The sequence below is a fragment of the Aulonocara sp. 'chitande type north' Nkhata Bay genome, linkage group LG12, assembly GCF_057382095.1.
Source record: "Aulonocara sp. 'chitande type north' Nkhata Bay isolate Kocher_YH1m ecotype deep benthic linkage group LG12, A_spYH_male_GT1.1, whole genome shotgun sequence".
NCBI classification, from domain to species: domain Eukaryota; kingdom Metazoa; phylum Chordata; class Actinopteri; order Cichliformes; family Cichlidae; genus Aulonocara; species Aulonocara sp. 'chitande type north' Nkhata Bay.
Genome location: NC_141355.1, coordinates 19,972,927 through 19,985,613, shown reverse-complemented (window position 1 = coordinate 19,985,613; position 12,687 = coordinate 19,972,927). Strand labels below are relative to the sequence as shown.

General features: G+C 39.2%; 1 protein-coding gene across 1 annotated transcript; it reads left to right on the top strand.

The window, feature by feature from the left end:
* The first annotated feature begins 2,814 nt into the window (after positions 1-2,814).
* On the top strand, positions 2,815-12,379 carry LOC147317285 (arrestin domain-containing protein 3-like). Its single transcript, XM_086314090.1, has 7 exons — positions 2,815-3,244; positions 5,389-5,430; positions 6,195-6,255; positions 7,991-8,141; positions 9,402-9,498; positions 9,578-9,834; positions 11,664-12,379. The coding sequence occupies exons 1-7, from the start codon at positions 2,983-2,985 to the stop codon at positions 11,928-11,930; spliced, it is 1,137 nt and encodes a 378-aa protein (XP_086170216.1). The 5' UTR covers positions 2,815-2,982; the 3' UTR covers positions 11,931-12,379.
* The last annotated feature ends 308 nt before the right edge of the window (positions 12,380-12,687 follow it).

Here is a 12,687-nt window from a genome sequence, read left to right as displayed (position 1 = left end):
TGATACGGTGATACTTTTGGTAAACAACCATTTGACTAACATGTGTGTCTCACCTGCTCTTGTTCCCTCTCTGTTCCTCTCTCTCCCTCTTTGTGCTGACAATCATCAAATATACAGATATTTACAAACTCTTCAGATAAAAACACTTTTTTAATTGCAACATCAAATCAGACTAAATGTTTATTTTTTTAGATTGATAAATATAAAAACATATTTGTTAACTTTAAGAGTAAAGAGAGAAACTATCTGTATTTCTTAATTGCAAATGGCACCAAATTGTATTCAAACTTGAGCCACACTTATGGAGCTCCACAGTTATTTTCCTGGTGTTTTGGTTGACATCTCTTGATTTTCCCATGTTACAGAAACAGGCTCTGTGTTTTGCCTTATATGCATCCACAGCTGTGCCACCAATTTACTCACATGGACTCTACTAACCTATCAGAAGCTTCTTCAGCTCAGAATGGAATCCTCTGGAGTTTTCTTATTAATTAACAATAAACTTAGTGTATATGTACTCCTAAATTTGATGAAAGTGATAATAAATAGACAGATCTCTCTCTCTTTATTCTGACATTTAACTAATTCAAAATATATTTCAATATTTATCTAAAGCAAAAGTTTACTCTAAATTGATGTTGTACAGTAAAAATGTTTTATGTTTTCTCCCTAAAGTGTATGTAAATATCTGGTTACAAATGTGAATATCCTGCTGTGTACTGAAATCCCTCTTGTTTTGCATAGAAATATACTGAACAACATACAAAGCATAATATATAAAATAACATTTACCTGAGTTTTTTCTTTGAAAGAAGCCTCTAATGTCCATTCTTATATTTCAGTACATAACTGAAACCGATTTAGTCGGGGAGGGTAAGAACTGAAAATATGAAATAAACACACGTAAGCTAAGACTCTCTAAAAAAATAGCATTTGTTCGGCTTTTCATTTCGCCATTTGTTGATTCACTTGAAGAGCAAGTAACGTAATATTGGTCAAGTGATCAATTTGATATCAATCTTTCGTGATGCACCGTCATATTTACATTATTTGTACGGTACGAATGATTTGCTTTGGTACCTGGTCAATAGTGATGGGTCGTTCGTGAACGAAATGGCTCTTAGAGCCGCCTCTTTGACGTGAACGACGCGAGCCGGCTCCTTATCGCGAGCCATCACATGTTTTTTTCCCCCTTTCTCTCAACCTCTCTCTAGCACTTTTTTTCGCTTCACTCCGCACGCGAGCTGTGTGCTTTACGCTGGGAAGAGGGGGGAGGGGCGGTAGTTACACTCAGCACAGGAACAGAGCCAGAGGGAGAGAAAGAGAGCCAGGGACAACAATGTCACATTAGAAAGGTATAGTAATCATCCACAACTATTTTCAGTTGCAGATGATAAAGGATTCAGAAAGTTTATTCATGCAGGTCCATATGACAGAGAATATGCATGTTCTTTTAGTTTTCGTATTTTAATTCATATTTAATTGTGTTGTTTTACTTTAAATTTGTAAAAGGAAAAAGCTGAAAATTTAATTAGTTAAAAGTTGAAATGTGAATAGTAGATTTTTGTATTATATGATTTATTTATTACATTTTATGTGGAGTGAATAAATAAAAGTATATTTACGGTGGCCCCTAGAGACAAAGCACATACAAACTTCAAATCACGTACGAACTCTGAAGCACGTACAAACTCCAAAACACGTAAAAACTCAGATGCACATAAAAACTCAAAACACGTACAAAAGACAAGAGAAGTGCTCCAGGATGCTAGGTGCAGTGTTGAGCTTTTGTTACCTAGTGGCTACACAAGCCAGCAAGTACCAACGACCGGATTTGGTGTGTGGTAGTAACAGGTAAATGAACATTGTTTTTAAATTATTTGAATATATATATGAGTGCCTGTGTATAAATACACAAACAATACACATATGCTTTCATGCTTTCAATTGTGTAATTTAAGTGATCTAGTAGCTCTGCTTTGGAAGTTCAGTTCATGCTAGAAATGTGTTTTGGAGTTTGTACGTGTTTTGTCTCTAGGGGCCACCGCATATATTTATACGGTATATAAACATATATAAATAAAACCACTTTTTCTTACGTTAGTAATTCCTTTTGTGCATAATTTTATATTATTGTTAACAATAAATAAATTAAAGCAACAAAACAACCTGAAGAGCCGGTTCGGAGCCGAGAGACCCGGCTCTTTGTAGTGAGCCAAACCGAAAGAGCCGGGTCTCTAAAAAGAGCCGGAAATCCCATCACTACTGGTCAAACTTAAGCTCTCCTTAGTATGGCTGGCTCTGTTTCTCCAACAGCGCACTTACAGGCAGCAGCTGCCCCGCCCTCTGGCTCAGTCGCTTAGTGCCTGAGCTCGGATCATACCAATATCAGGGGGGATTCACGCACAGTCGTAAATTCCCACAGTGTGCACTATGTGCTTCGAAAATTGTGTGTACTTTTTGTTTTATACAGTTGTCAGCCAGGCATCTAACTATGAAAAAATTACACTCCAAAAGACCCCGGGCTTCTGACAAAACAACCCGGGCTTAAGCCCAGTAAGCCACCCTCACGCTCCGCCCCTGCATGCATATATATATATATATATATATATATATATATATATATATATATATATATATATATATATATATATTCTCCAATATAAGAAAAAAATGCAAACAATAGCAAACTTATTCATTGCAGGTCTGGATAGGCTCCTCCTGACCCATTGGACCCCTGGGCAGTCAGTCCCACTTTCCCCCACACTGCTACTACTCCCCTGCATGTCACTGTGTGTCACCATATAAGTGACTAATTGGGTGCACGCATTATTGGATAAATGAAATCAGAGATACAGCGGAAGGCGAAGCCGCGGTAATGTAAGACCTCCTTCAGGATCGGGACACACCTACCGCATATCTCAGTCTGTCGGTTGTTACTCTGGTGTCCTTGGAACGTTTCCTAGTGCGCTACTACAAATTATGCTGTCCACAATCAAGAGATTAGAAGTAATCTATAACTCTATCAATGACAGCAACACTTTTACTAATGGTGATGTCATTTATGGGGAAGTCAGGCTGGAAGCGGAGAAAGACTTCCAGATATTGTCCCTGCTCATTAAATTCAAAGGGAAAGCTGAGGTTTTGTGGACCGAGAGGCACGGACAAACCACGCATGTATACCACGCCAAAGACAAATACTTCAGCGTTAGAAGTTACTTCATCCGAGACAAAAACAGCAAAAGTAAGTTTGCTTTTCATTCTGCGCTGCGTGCACGGAGGAGCCTGCTTAAGTTAGAAAAAAACAAACAAAAAACTAAAAAGAACAACCAAAAACTAAATTATTTGTGTTCAGTTTATAGTTTTAAAGAATTTAGCAAACAAATAAATTCAGCTTAAGGACTAAAGTCAACGCAGTGGAAGGAAATGTTAGCATCAGGCGTTGTTTATGTTGGGTGAGCGGAGGGGGAGACTAATTCCTGCTGCACAACAACTGCTCAACCGCCGATCTCTTATGCTGCTGCTCTGTGGCTTCAGCCTAATCTAAATCTGCTTGAACTACTGAACATTTTGAAAGTTATTTTCTGTGTAATGCTGGGCTTACACTTAGGGTTGCCAACTCCCTGAAAAATAAATAAGGGACACCTCGTGGCCAGGGCCGGGCGACCCAGTTGTCTTCACCCTTCCCAGTGTGGTGAATTTTCTAGCTCTTTTTTTGTGTGTGAAATTATTTTTTTAACCATTTGACTTGAATTTGATTTAAGTAGATGTTTATTCTTTGTGATATGAACACATGTGAAACAAATGATCATTTAGCCATTTATTTTTAGCTCAAAATGACAACATTAACACAATAAAACAGGTCTCCTTCTTAAACAGAAGCCTGTCATGCTTAACTTTTGAGAATATAAGTAAATCTTTCTTTAAAAGAACTCTGTCCTGCTTAACTTAAAATAATAGAAAACAATAGAAAGAAAAACATTCTTGTAACAGTGCACATTTAGTGCATTTAGTACAATTGGCTTCAGTTGAGGTATTATTTCAGCTTTTCTAATGCTAATCAGCTGCTCCTGTTTGTAAACCCGCTTGTTCCCATGATTACGCATCTTAACTCATCATCATTATTCATCTATGTATTACTTTTATGTATTAGTCATCTATTTGTAATCATCTATCCTTGCAGTTGTTTAGTACACAAAATAAGTTATATTATCACACTTCTGGCCACATAGCGCTGATATTCACTGCACATGCCCATATTAACTTTTTCCAGCCAGGTGTTTTCCTTTTCCCATTCTTCCCTTTCTCTGAGGGGAACAAACATTGCTGCTCTAATGCTGGGCTCACACTGTGCGGTTTTAGGCCCATTTTGAGCCGATTTTTGAGTGATCTTCATCGTGCATCGTGTAGTATACGTGGGGTAACGAGAAGCGATTAACACCTCACGACCAGCTCCCGATCATCAATCGCTCGTGAGGGTCTCATCACAGCCGCTCACACTGCTCGCGCGCAAACACGTAAACGTTGGTGTAAAAGATGGAGCAGCACGGCTGTGCAGCGTGTGATCTGGACACAAGCGATGGAGGCACAACTTGTAGAACTTTTCAAAGCTCATCCGAGCCTTTTCGATGTGGCATCACAAAATTATCACGACCACAACAACCGTGAAAATAGTTGGATCTACATTGCTGCTCAATCACAGCTGCCTGATCAATGTTTTTCATTTGCAATTTAGCAAAGTTGATGGCGGTGGTGTGCGTGTCTGTGTGAGTGAAAGACAGAGAGGGAGAGCGAGCGACAGATTTTCTGTTATAACCTTCATTTTATGGAGGCACAGTGTGAGCACTCAGGTCGCATCAGAGCATCGGGCGGTATAGTGTGAGACCCTGCATCGTGACCTATGAACTTCTAACCCCTGCGAGTCAATCATACAGTTTGAGCAGGAGCTGAATCGCGCGACTGAAAAAATCGCACAGTGTAAGCCCAGCATAACATGCAGCAAAGTTTCTTCCTGTAGAAATGAATTTTCAGCCCATCGCTGCTGTTCGTCAGTGATTATACCAGTCAGAACACATATACAACTAAAGCACCAGATCACCAGTTTTTACATGGATTCTGTACTAACAGTGAAAATATGATTAATCAAATCGAAGTAAAAGATTAGAGTTAAAATGATGATTCAGAGCATGATTTGCCTGCATTTCTCAGTGTAAACTTCTAAATTGAGAGTTTTAGTTTTAGACATTTTAATCCATCTCTTACTAAATAACTCAAGAAATTAACAGACACTCAGAGATTACAATCATGATTTTCAGGTTTTTGCCCAGCCTAAAATAACACAGTAAGGTTGACAGATTGCGTTGCTTTCTGCTTGATTTTTCTCTTCAGAGGACGACAGACAGACACTAGTGACCGACAACTTACAAACATGTGAGTATTTGACCGTCCTCTCTCAGCCTGTAGTGGTGCTTGATTGTGTTTTTACTGAAATATATTTGTGTGCTGTCTGTGTTTGAGCTTTTATTTCATTCAGCTATAGCTTGAGTCACTTGTTGAATGCTGAGACTGCACGTCCGGTGTTGTGTTCACGCTGTCAGTCTGTCACTTTTACACCTTCTGTTGTGTCATCTTCTGCAAAGCTGGATTAAATAACTCTGGCAGATGTCAGGCTGTCTGTTCATTGAAACATGGGCAAACTCTTTGTGCTAAATAAACTCCAGTTAATATGAAAAATAAATGGCCATATCTTTATCTGGTATATAATTGTAATATTTTCAACACACTGAAACTTCATGTCTTGTCATTGTGGCTCGTAAATGCAATCCTGCTGCAGGATTACACTTAGAGTCGCAGTGTAGTGAGAGCCAGAGTGCTTTTTAATCACTGATGTCTAATTACAAGCATAAAAAAACCCTAAACACATTAGCTAAGTGATGCAAACATGCGTTTTTGTTCCCTCAGACATCCGTTGAGCTTGAGGAGTTTTTTGTTCTTTTCCAGCTCTTGTGTTTGTAATCCCTAAATATTTGACTTAAACAGGAAGCCAAATCAAACTCACCCCAGCATCCCTTTACAACGGCCTGCTTCGTAATTGTAGGAGTTGTAACTTAAACACACATCTGAACAATTCTTCTTAAATTTGTATTTATCTTTTACATTTTTTTTTACTATTTGTTTTTTTTCTTTTTTTTTAGACAGCAGCGTTGTTGCCCCAGGAATCCATGTCTACCCATTCAGCTTTCAGTTCCCCTTCCAGTAAGAAACATTTCTTTAAATGGTTGCAGTGTTAGTAAGAACAAACAGACAACCTCGTGTTTTGTTACTGCTGTGGTTCCAGAAAAGTAAGTGAACACACTGAGGTTGTGTATACATTAAAGCAACATTGTCAAAGGAGCTTGCAAAGAAAAGCGTCTGGACTTCTTTAAGTTGCTTGAAGACGTTTCACCTCTCATCCGAGAAGCTTCTTCAGTTCTAAGGTCAAATGGTGGAGAGTCCCAGATATAAACCTAGTGGGAGTGACCCCCCACAGAGGGACAAAAGGACCCCCTGATGATCCTCTAATCGCCTGGGCCAAGGTGGGAAACTGGGTGTGGGTCCCAATCAGCCAGAGTTTTGGGTGTTCATTTTGAAACCTGGCCCCACCTTATCATGCGAATTCCTGAGGTCAGATGGCCCAGGATGTGAGTGGGCGTTAAGGCGTCTGGGAAGGGAACTCAAAACTGGATTATAGATGGCAGAGAGTTGGTGTCGTAAACCCCCGCCTCTGTTCAAAGATGGTCGCTCACAGTGGACATAGATGGCTTCTTTCACTCCTCTTTCAAACCATCTGTCCTCTCTGTCCAAAATGTGAACATTGGCATCCTCGAAAGAGTGTCCTTTATCCTTAAGATGCAGATGGACTGCTGAGTCTTGTCCTGTGGAGGTGGCTCTTCTGTGTTGTGCCATGCGCTTGTGAAGTGGCTGTTTGGTCTCTCCAATGTAGAGGTCTGAGCATTCCTCGCTGCACTGTACAGCATACACCACATTGTTAAGTCTGTGTTTTGGCGTTTTGTCTTTCGGGTGAACCAGTTTCTGTCTGAGCGTGTTGCTGGGTCTGAAATGCACCGGGATGTCATGCTTGGAGAAAACTCTCCTGAGTTTCTCTGATACACCGGCTACATAGGGGATGACAATGTTGTTGCGTCTGTCCTTCTTATCCTCCCTCGCTGGTGTCTGGTCTTCTTTTCTGTGCCTCTTTGCTGACTTTAGGGGGTCCAGGGGGTCCTTTTGTCCCTCTGTGGGGGGTCACTCCCACTAGGTTTATATCTGGGACTCTCCACCATTTGACCTTAGAACTGAAGAAGCTTCTCGGATGAGAGGTGAAACGTCTTCAAGCAACTTAAAGAAGTCCAGACGCTTTTCTTTGCAAGCTCCTTTGACTACGATGACCTGGATGACTGAGAACCTTCACAGACATTAAAGCAACATTAATATACTGAAGTTTTAGATACGTACATGTATGAATGTGGGCAGATAACCACCAGTAATTTTATCATTAATTGATTCGTGACTTGGTGAATGTATCAAGTCTGAATTCTGAGCTTGAGTTGATTCAGATATTTGAACACTCACGGGTCCATAACTCCCTAAACATTCACGGCACAGCTGTAAATCCAAGGATTCGCCTGATTTCACCGCCAGCTGGAATGTCGCTGGCAGTGCATAAAGGGAGTGTTCTAAAACATGTAAAAAGTGTCAGCATAGCATTAGCTTGAGCCAGTTGTGTTTGCAAACTGGAAGAACATCAGAACATATTTTATTTATTTAGTGCTGAAAAACCGTTAATCCCAAAGGGCTTCACTCGTAATTGTTCTGTTTATGGCTGCTGTATTGTTTATTTTGATATAAAACATTTTATTAAGTCATTTAGAAAATGTGAAAAGCTGTGTGTATTTTACAAGAAAGTGATCAACTCATCGCAGTTCTGTGGGCTTTGGTGTTTGTTCAATAGGGATTTACCCTCCTCCTTCAAAGGTGCTGATGGTAAAATTGTGTACTCGCTGGAAGCCGTGCTGAGCAGATCAATGAGGATGAACACGAAACGTTCAACTATGGTCAACTTTGTGTCAACGACAAATGTGAACAGTATATCTTGGTTACAGGTATGTGTGTTATCTCATTTGCAGTCATTCCAACAAAGTTGGCACAACCACAGAACAAACAAACAAAAAACAAGGGGTGAGTGGGCAGCAATAACCTGTTTAGACCTGCTTGGACATGTATTGAGCAACTTGTTTCAGTATTTGCATTCAGAGTGCTCACCTTGTGAAAACACTGGTTTTAAAGGCACCAAACATAGTCTTACTGGAAAGGGCCACTGGCTTAGCTTTGAGATCAATGTGGCTGAAGTCTATTAAAGTTAATATATCTCTGCTTTTGGGAGAATTTAAGTGCATTTGTGCTAGAGCAGGGCGATATGACCAAAAATATTTATCACGATATACATTTGAAAATTTGCAATAACGATAAAACTGACGATATAATTGACACTAGACAAAATACTTTACAACTCCACAACTTTATTAGTGCAAAATAAACAAACAAACATCAATTTATTCTCACTTGAACAAGCAACTCTTTGTTATGTGTTTTAAAGTTATATAAAAATTTAACAGTGCAAATACAAATTCCTTGCTGACAGTTTAACCAAAAGGCATTTCCAGTGGAAACTGGCCGACATATCCTCAGCATAACCGTGTATAATATCCACAAAACCTAAAAAGAGATTATACACAATACAGTAATATTATGTTGAAGCGCAGTACGTATCACTCCGCGAGGCTCCTGCCTACGATAGCCGTAATGCTCCGACAATCCATCAAGCGATGCGGGTTCATAGCTTAGCAAAGTCGTACTAAAACATTTGACAGATTTTCGAGCGCCGTGTACGACATAAAATCGTTTCGAGGTCAGTAAACACAACCAGAATTCATACATAAGACCCACTGGATTATAAGGGGTACTGTCGATTTTCAGAAAAATCAAAGAATTGATTTTAAGTGTGCCGTATTTTCCAAAAAACACGGTAATAACGACGGCCCGCTAGCATGCTCTACCAAAAATAGTGTTTTGTTGAGTATCTGACGGACGAAAGCTAAACCAGTTCCACACCACTGAAGTTGCAGCATTTTTACAAACCAATTCTGGTTCATCCGTTTCATTCAACGATCCGCTTTCACCCTTCTCATTCTGCGTCGGCGCCGTATGCGTATGAAAACAAAGGCACTGCGCATGCGTCTTTTACCCATAGTTTATCGCGATATTTAATTTTCTTATCGTTGCCCAACATTATACCGGTATTACCGTGAACAGTATGATATGGCCCAGCCCTAATTTGTGCTACATTCTTGTTTTTCTTTCAGACACCGCTGCATGACTCTAAGGATAAGAAAATGAACATTTTTACCTCAGGAAGTGTAGCCATGGATGTTAATCTTGAAAAAATGGGCTTCCGACAAGGTGAGAGGCCTGCAGGTGATACTGACATGTATTTGTTTAAAGAAAAGGTCAGGTTTGACTTTTCCGCTCGGTATTGCAGGAGAAGGATTAAAAGTTGTGGCCTTCATTAAGAACAGTTCATCTCGTGAGATCAAGCCCAAGTACTGTTTGTACAGAAAGCACAGTTTCTTTGCAAGAGGGAAGAGAAGGGTCCATACTAAAGACCTCTTGAAAGAGGTGGGAGATGCCATCCCTCCATCTGCAGAAGAAGCCGTCACAAGGGTCATCACCATTCCCCGTGACGTGGAGCCCTCGATCCTCAACTGCAACATCATCAAAGCTGAGCACAGACTCAGGGTAAGCAGCTTGAAAAATGTTTGCTGGAAACACCAGTAAATCTTAAAACTGTATTAATCGTTTCAATACAAGTTAGTTATTCCACAATACTGTCCAAAATTATTGATCCACAAAAGGATTTCTTTAAGTAGTCTTCAGAAATAGCTTTTTTATTTTTTTATTTTAAGCTCTTCTTTGGAGGTCGGCTTCCTTTTCTTCTGTTCTCCATTAACATGATTCCACACTGCTTTTGTAATGTTGAGGTTCAGGCTCCAGGTAGGCCAATCCATACTAATGGCGTTGTTTGTGATCAAATGAAAAATGAAGCAATCCAATCAGGAAGCCAAGGAGGTACAGGACTTTTTCCTCTTTCTGTCTTTGTTTGCATCAATATAATCTTGCTTCCCTGTTTAGTTGTGCCTCTCTTCCCGTTTTATTTTGGTTATTATTTCTCTCTGTGTCCTCTGTGGGTTTTACTTCCTTTGTCTCATTATTTGGTTTCAGCTGTACTTCTGCCCTCATCACATTCTGTCTGCCAGTCTGTAACTTGAACTGCTTTATTGTCACACTGGAGATCAGTCACCAGATCAGCTAACAGCCCAGATCTAAGTTGTGCTAACTTAAAATGGTTCAAGAAGGAATGCTCTGTTCCTCGAAAGAAAATGCATTTCATTTTACTTTGGTGAGAACTTGTTAACTTGTTTTTTGAAATTCTGTAGTAGAAATGCACACATTAAACAAAAAGGAAAAAAGATACTTTCTAGATAGAATGTAAATTTAAATGGAAAACTGGTTCTTTGCTATGCTTTTTTTTTTTTTTTTTTTTTTTTTTTTTTTTTTTTCTTTTCTCCCCCTGGTGTGAGTAGGCACTGGTTCATTCCTTGAGTTACCTAGCTTTCCTTTTCATGCATTAATTATTCATAGCTCAGTGTTAAGCATTTCAGCAAACAAAAAACATTCATCCTTTATTCCTCTTAAAAGGATTCAACTAAAAATGAATGGGGGGGAAAAAAAGACAGCCAGCATCAAAAAAAGGAAACTGAAAGACTTTAAGAAAACCTGACAAACTATTTCTCAAGACCACTTTAGAAATTACAAGAAAGGAACCGGTGGGTGGTTCAAGACTTTTGCACATTATTGCATGTAAACTCCAAACCAAAAGTTCATTTGAGGGGCTTTACTGCTAAAATCCTAGCAAAGAATATAGAAAAGATCTGTAATGTAACTGATCACATCAATGTTGATGTGATCAGAAAAAATAAGCAAGATGGTATGAATGTTGTGAGCAATAGCGCAGCAGAGCGCTATTTGAAGCTCTCTGTCGGTTCTTTATTTTATGCAATGAAAGACTTGTGTAAAGCTGCTGAAAGCGTTTGAACACAATTGTCACGCTTTGTTCATTTGTTTGAGGAAAGTGTTTGCTTTGCACGCATGTGAACACAGTATTGTATAGAGCATAGTGGAAAACTGTCGGCACATAGGTTGTCTTTATAGAGCAAAGCTCCAGTGTCTGCCATGGTTTATTGACTCATTTTACTGAAAAGCAATAATGTAAACAAAAGACTTATGTGACATAAGAACCTACTAGTAGTAACTGAGGACAGCAGTTATATTTGTGTTAATGGGTAACATCTGCAGCTCAAAATCAACATAACCTGTGTGAAAGGGTTGAGCTACAAAATGATCAAACTTTTAATTAATACTAAAATAAGCATAAGCTGAGATACATGAAGTCCGTAACCAAAGAAAAGGCTGATAGATTTTACCTGTTGAACATGTTCTTAAAAACAGAGGATTGGTTCAATTCTGCAAATATTGAGTAACTTTAAACAATCTAACGTGTTTTACAGGTGTACCTTGACGTAAAATATGCTTCAGATCCAGAGATCAAGTTTCCTGTAGCCATCCTGCCAGCCTTCCAGGCCTATCCTGCAGTGCCACCACACTATCCCGCTGCTGCTGCTACCCCCTTTGGATTCAACCCGAACCCGAACCCTCCAGTGTGGGGTTTTGAGCCACAACAACCAATAGCAGCTCCCCAACCGTCAGATCCCCCTCCTCCTTATGGAGCATATGCAATGTACCCTCCATTGCCAGATTTTGAGAATAAATCCTAGCAACAGGTCTGACCAGATGTTTTGCCAGGAAATGGTGTGAAAACACCGAGAAGCATACTGTGGTCATTAAGAGCCACTCTAGTGTTCACCAAGCACTTCTGTGGCTATAGACTATACCAAATCCCTATAGTGTGTGTTTTACTGCCTCATATAGGAGTATCCGCTCCTGATTGTTTCTTTTTTATTTAACACTTGATATCTTAAGTGCCTGCGTGTTACAGACAGACGACTGAATAAAAGGGACAAAATGTAAAACATTGCATTTATCACAGGAACAAGTAATGCTGTTTGACTGGTTTGTTTTACACCTAAAAGCCTTTCTGAAAAGTAAAGAGAAAAATATTTTCCATTCACTGGTTAACAACATTACAACATCAAGTTGGTGTTGGGTGGATTAAATCTTTGAAATGAAGTTTTGTATGATAATAAACTTTTTTTAAGGCAATAAACCTCTTTGGTTTTTGGATTTATTTACTTATTTTTGGTTTGTTTTTTGTGGCGTAACACAAAACATGAAGCTGACATAACTAGACATCTTTTACTTTGAGTTAATTGCTTTCAATTTATGGGGCCATCAAAATATTGACTGCAACATTTTTCTTCCTGGTATTTTTTTAGGTTTTGCCAGTGTTTCCAGATTAATTTTGACTATTTAGACAGTTGACAATTTCTGGTAAGATGGGTCATTAACACTAACTTACCTAGCATGTGTTTCCTCAGGAAAAGTTGATACCTTTCTTTTTGTATTATTTCTTAA

Coding starts and splice junctions, on each gene's coding strand:
- LOC147317285 (XM_086314090.1), top strand. CDS start 2,983: ATGCTGTCCACAATCAAGAGATTAGAAGTAATCTATAACTCTATCAAT. Junction 5,431..6,194: donor GACCGACAACTTACAAACAT/GTGAGTATTTGA, acceptor CTTTTTTTTTAG/ACAGCAGCGTTGTTGCCCCA. Junction 9,499..9,577: donor AAAAATGGGCTTCCGACAAG/GTGAGAGGCCTG, acceptor TCGGTATTGCAG/GAGAAGGATTAAAAGTTGTG.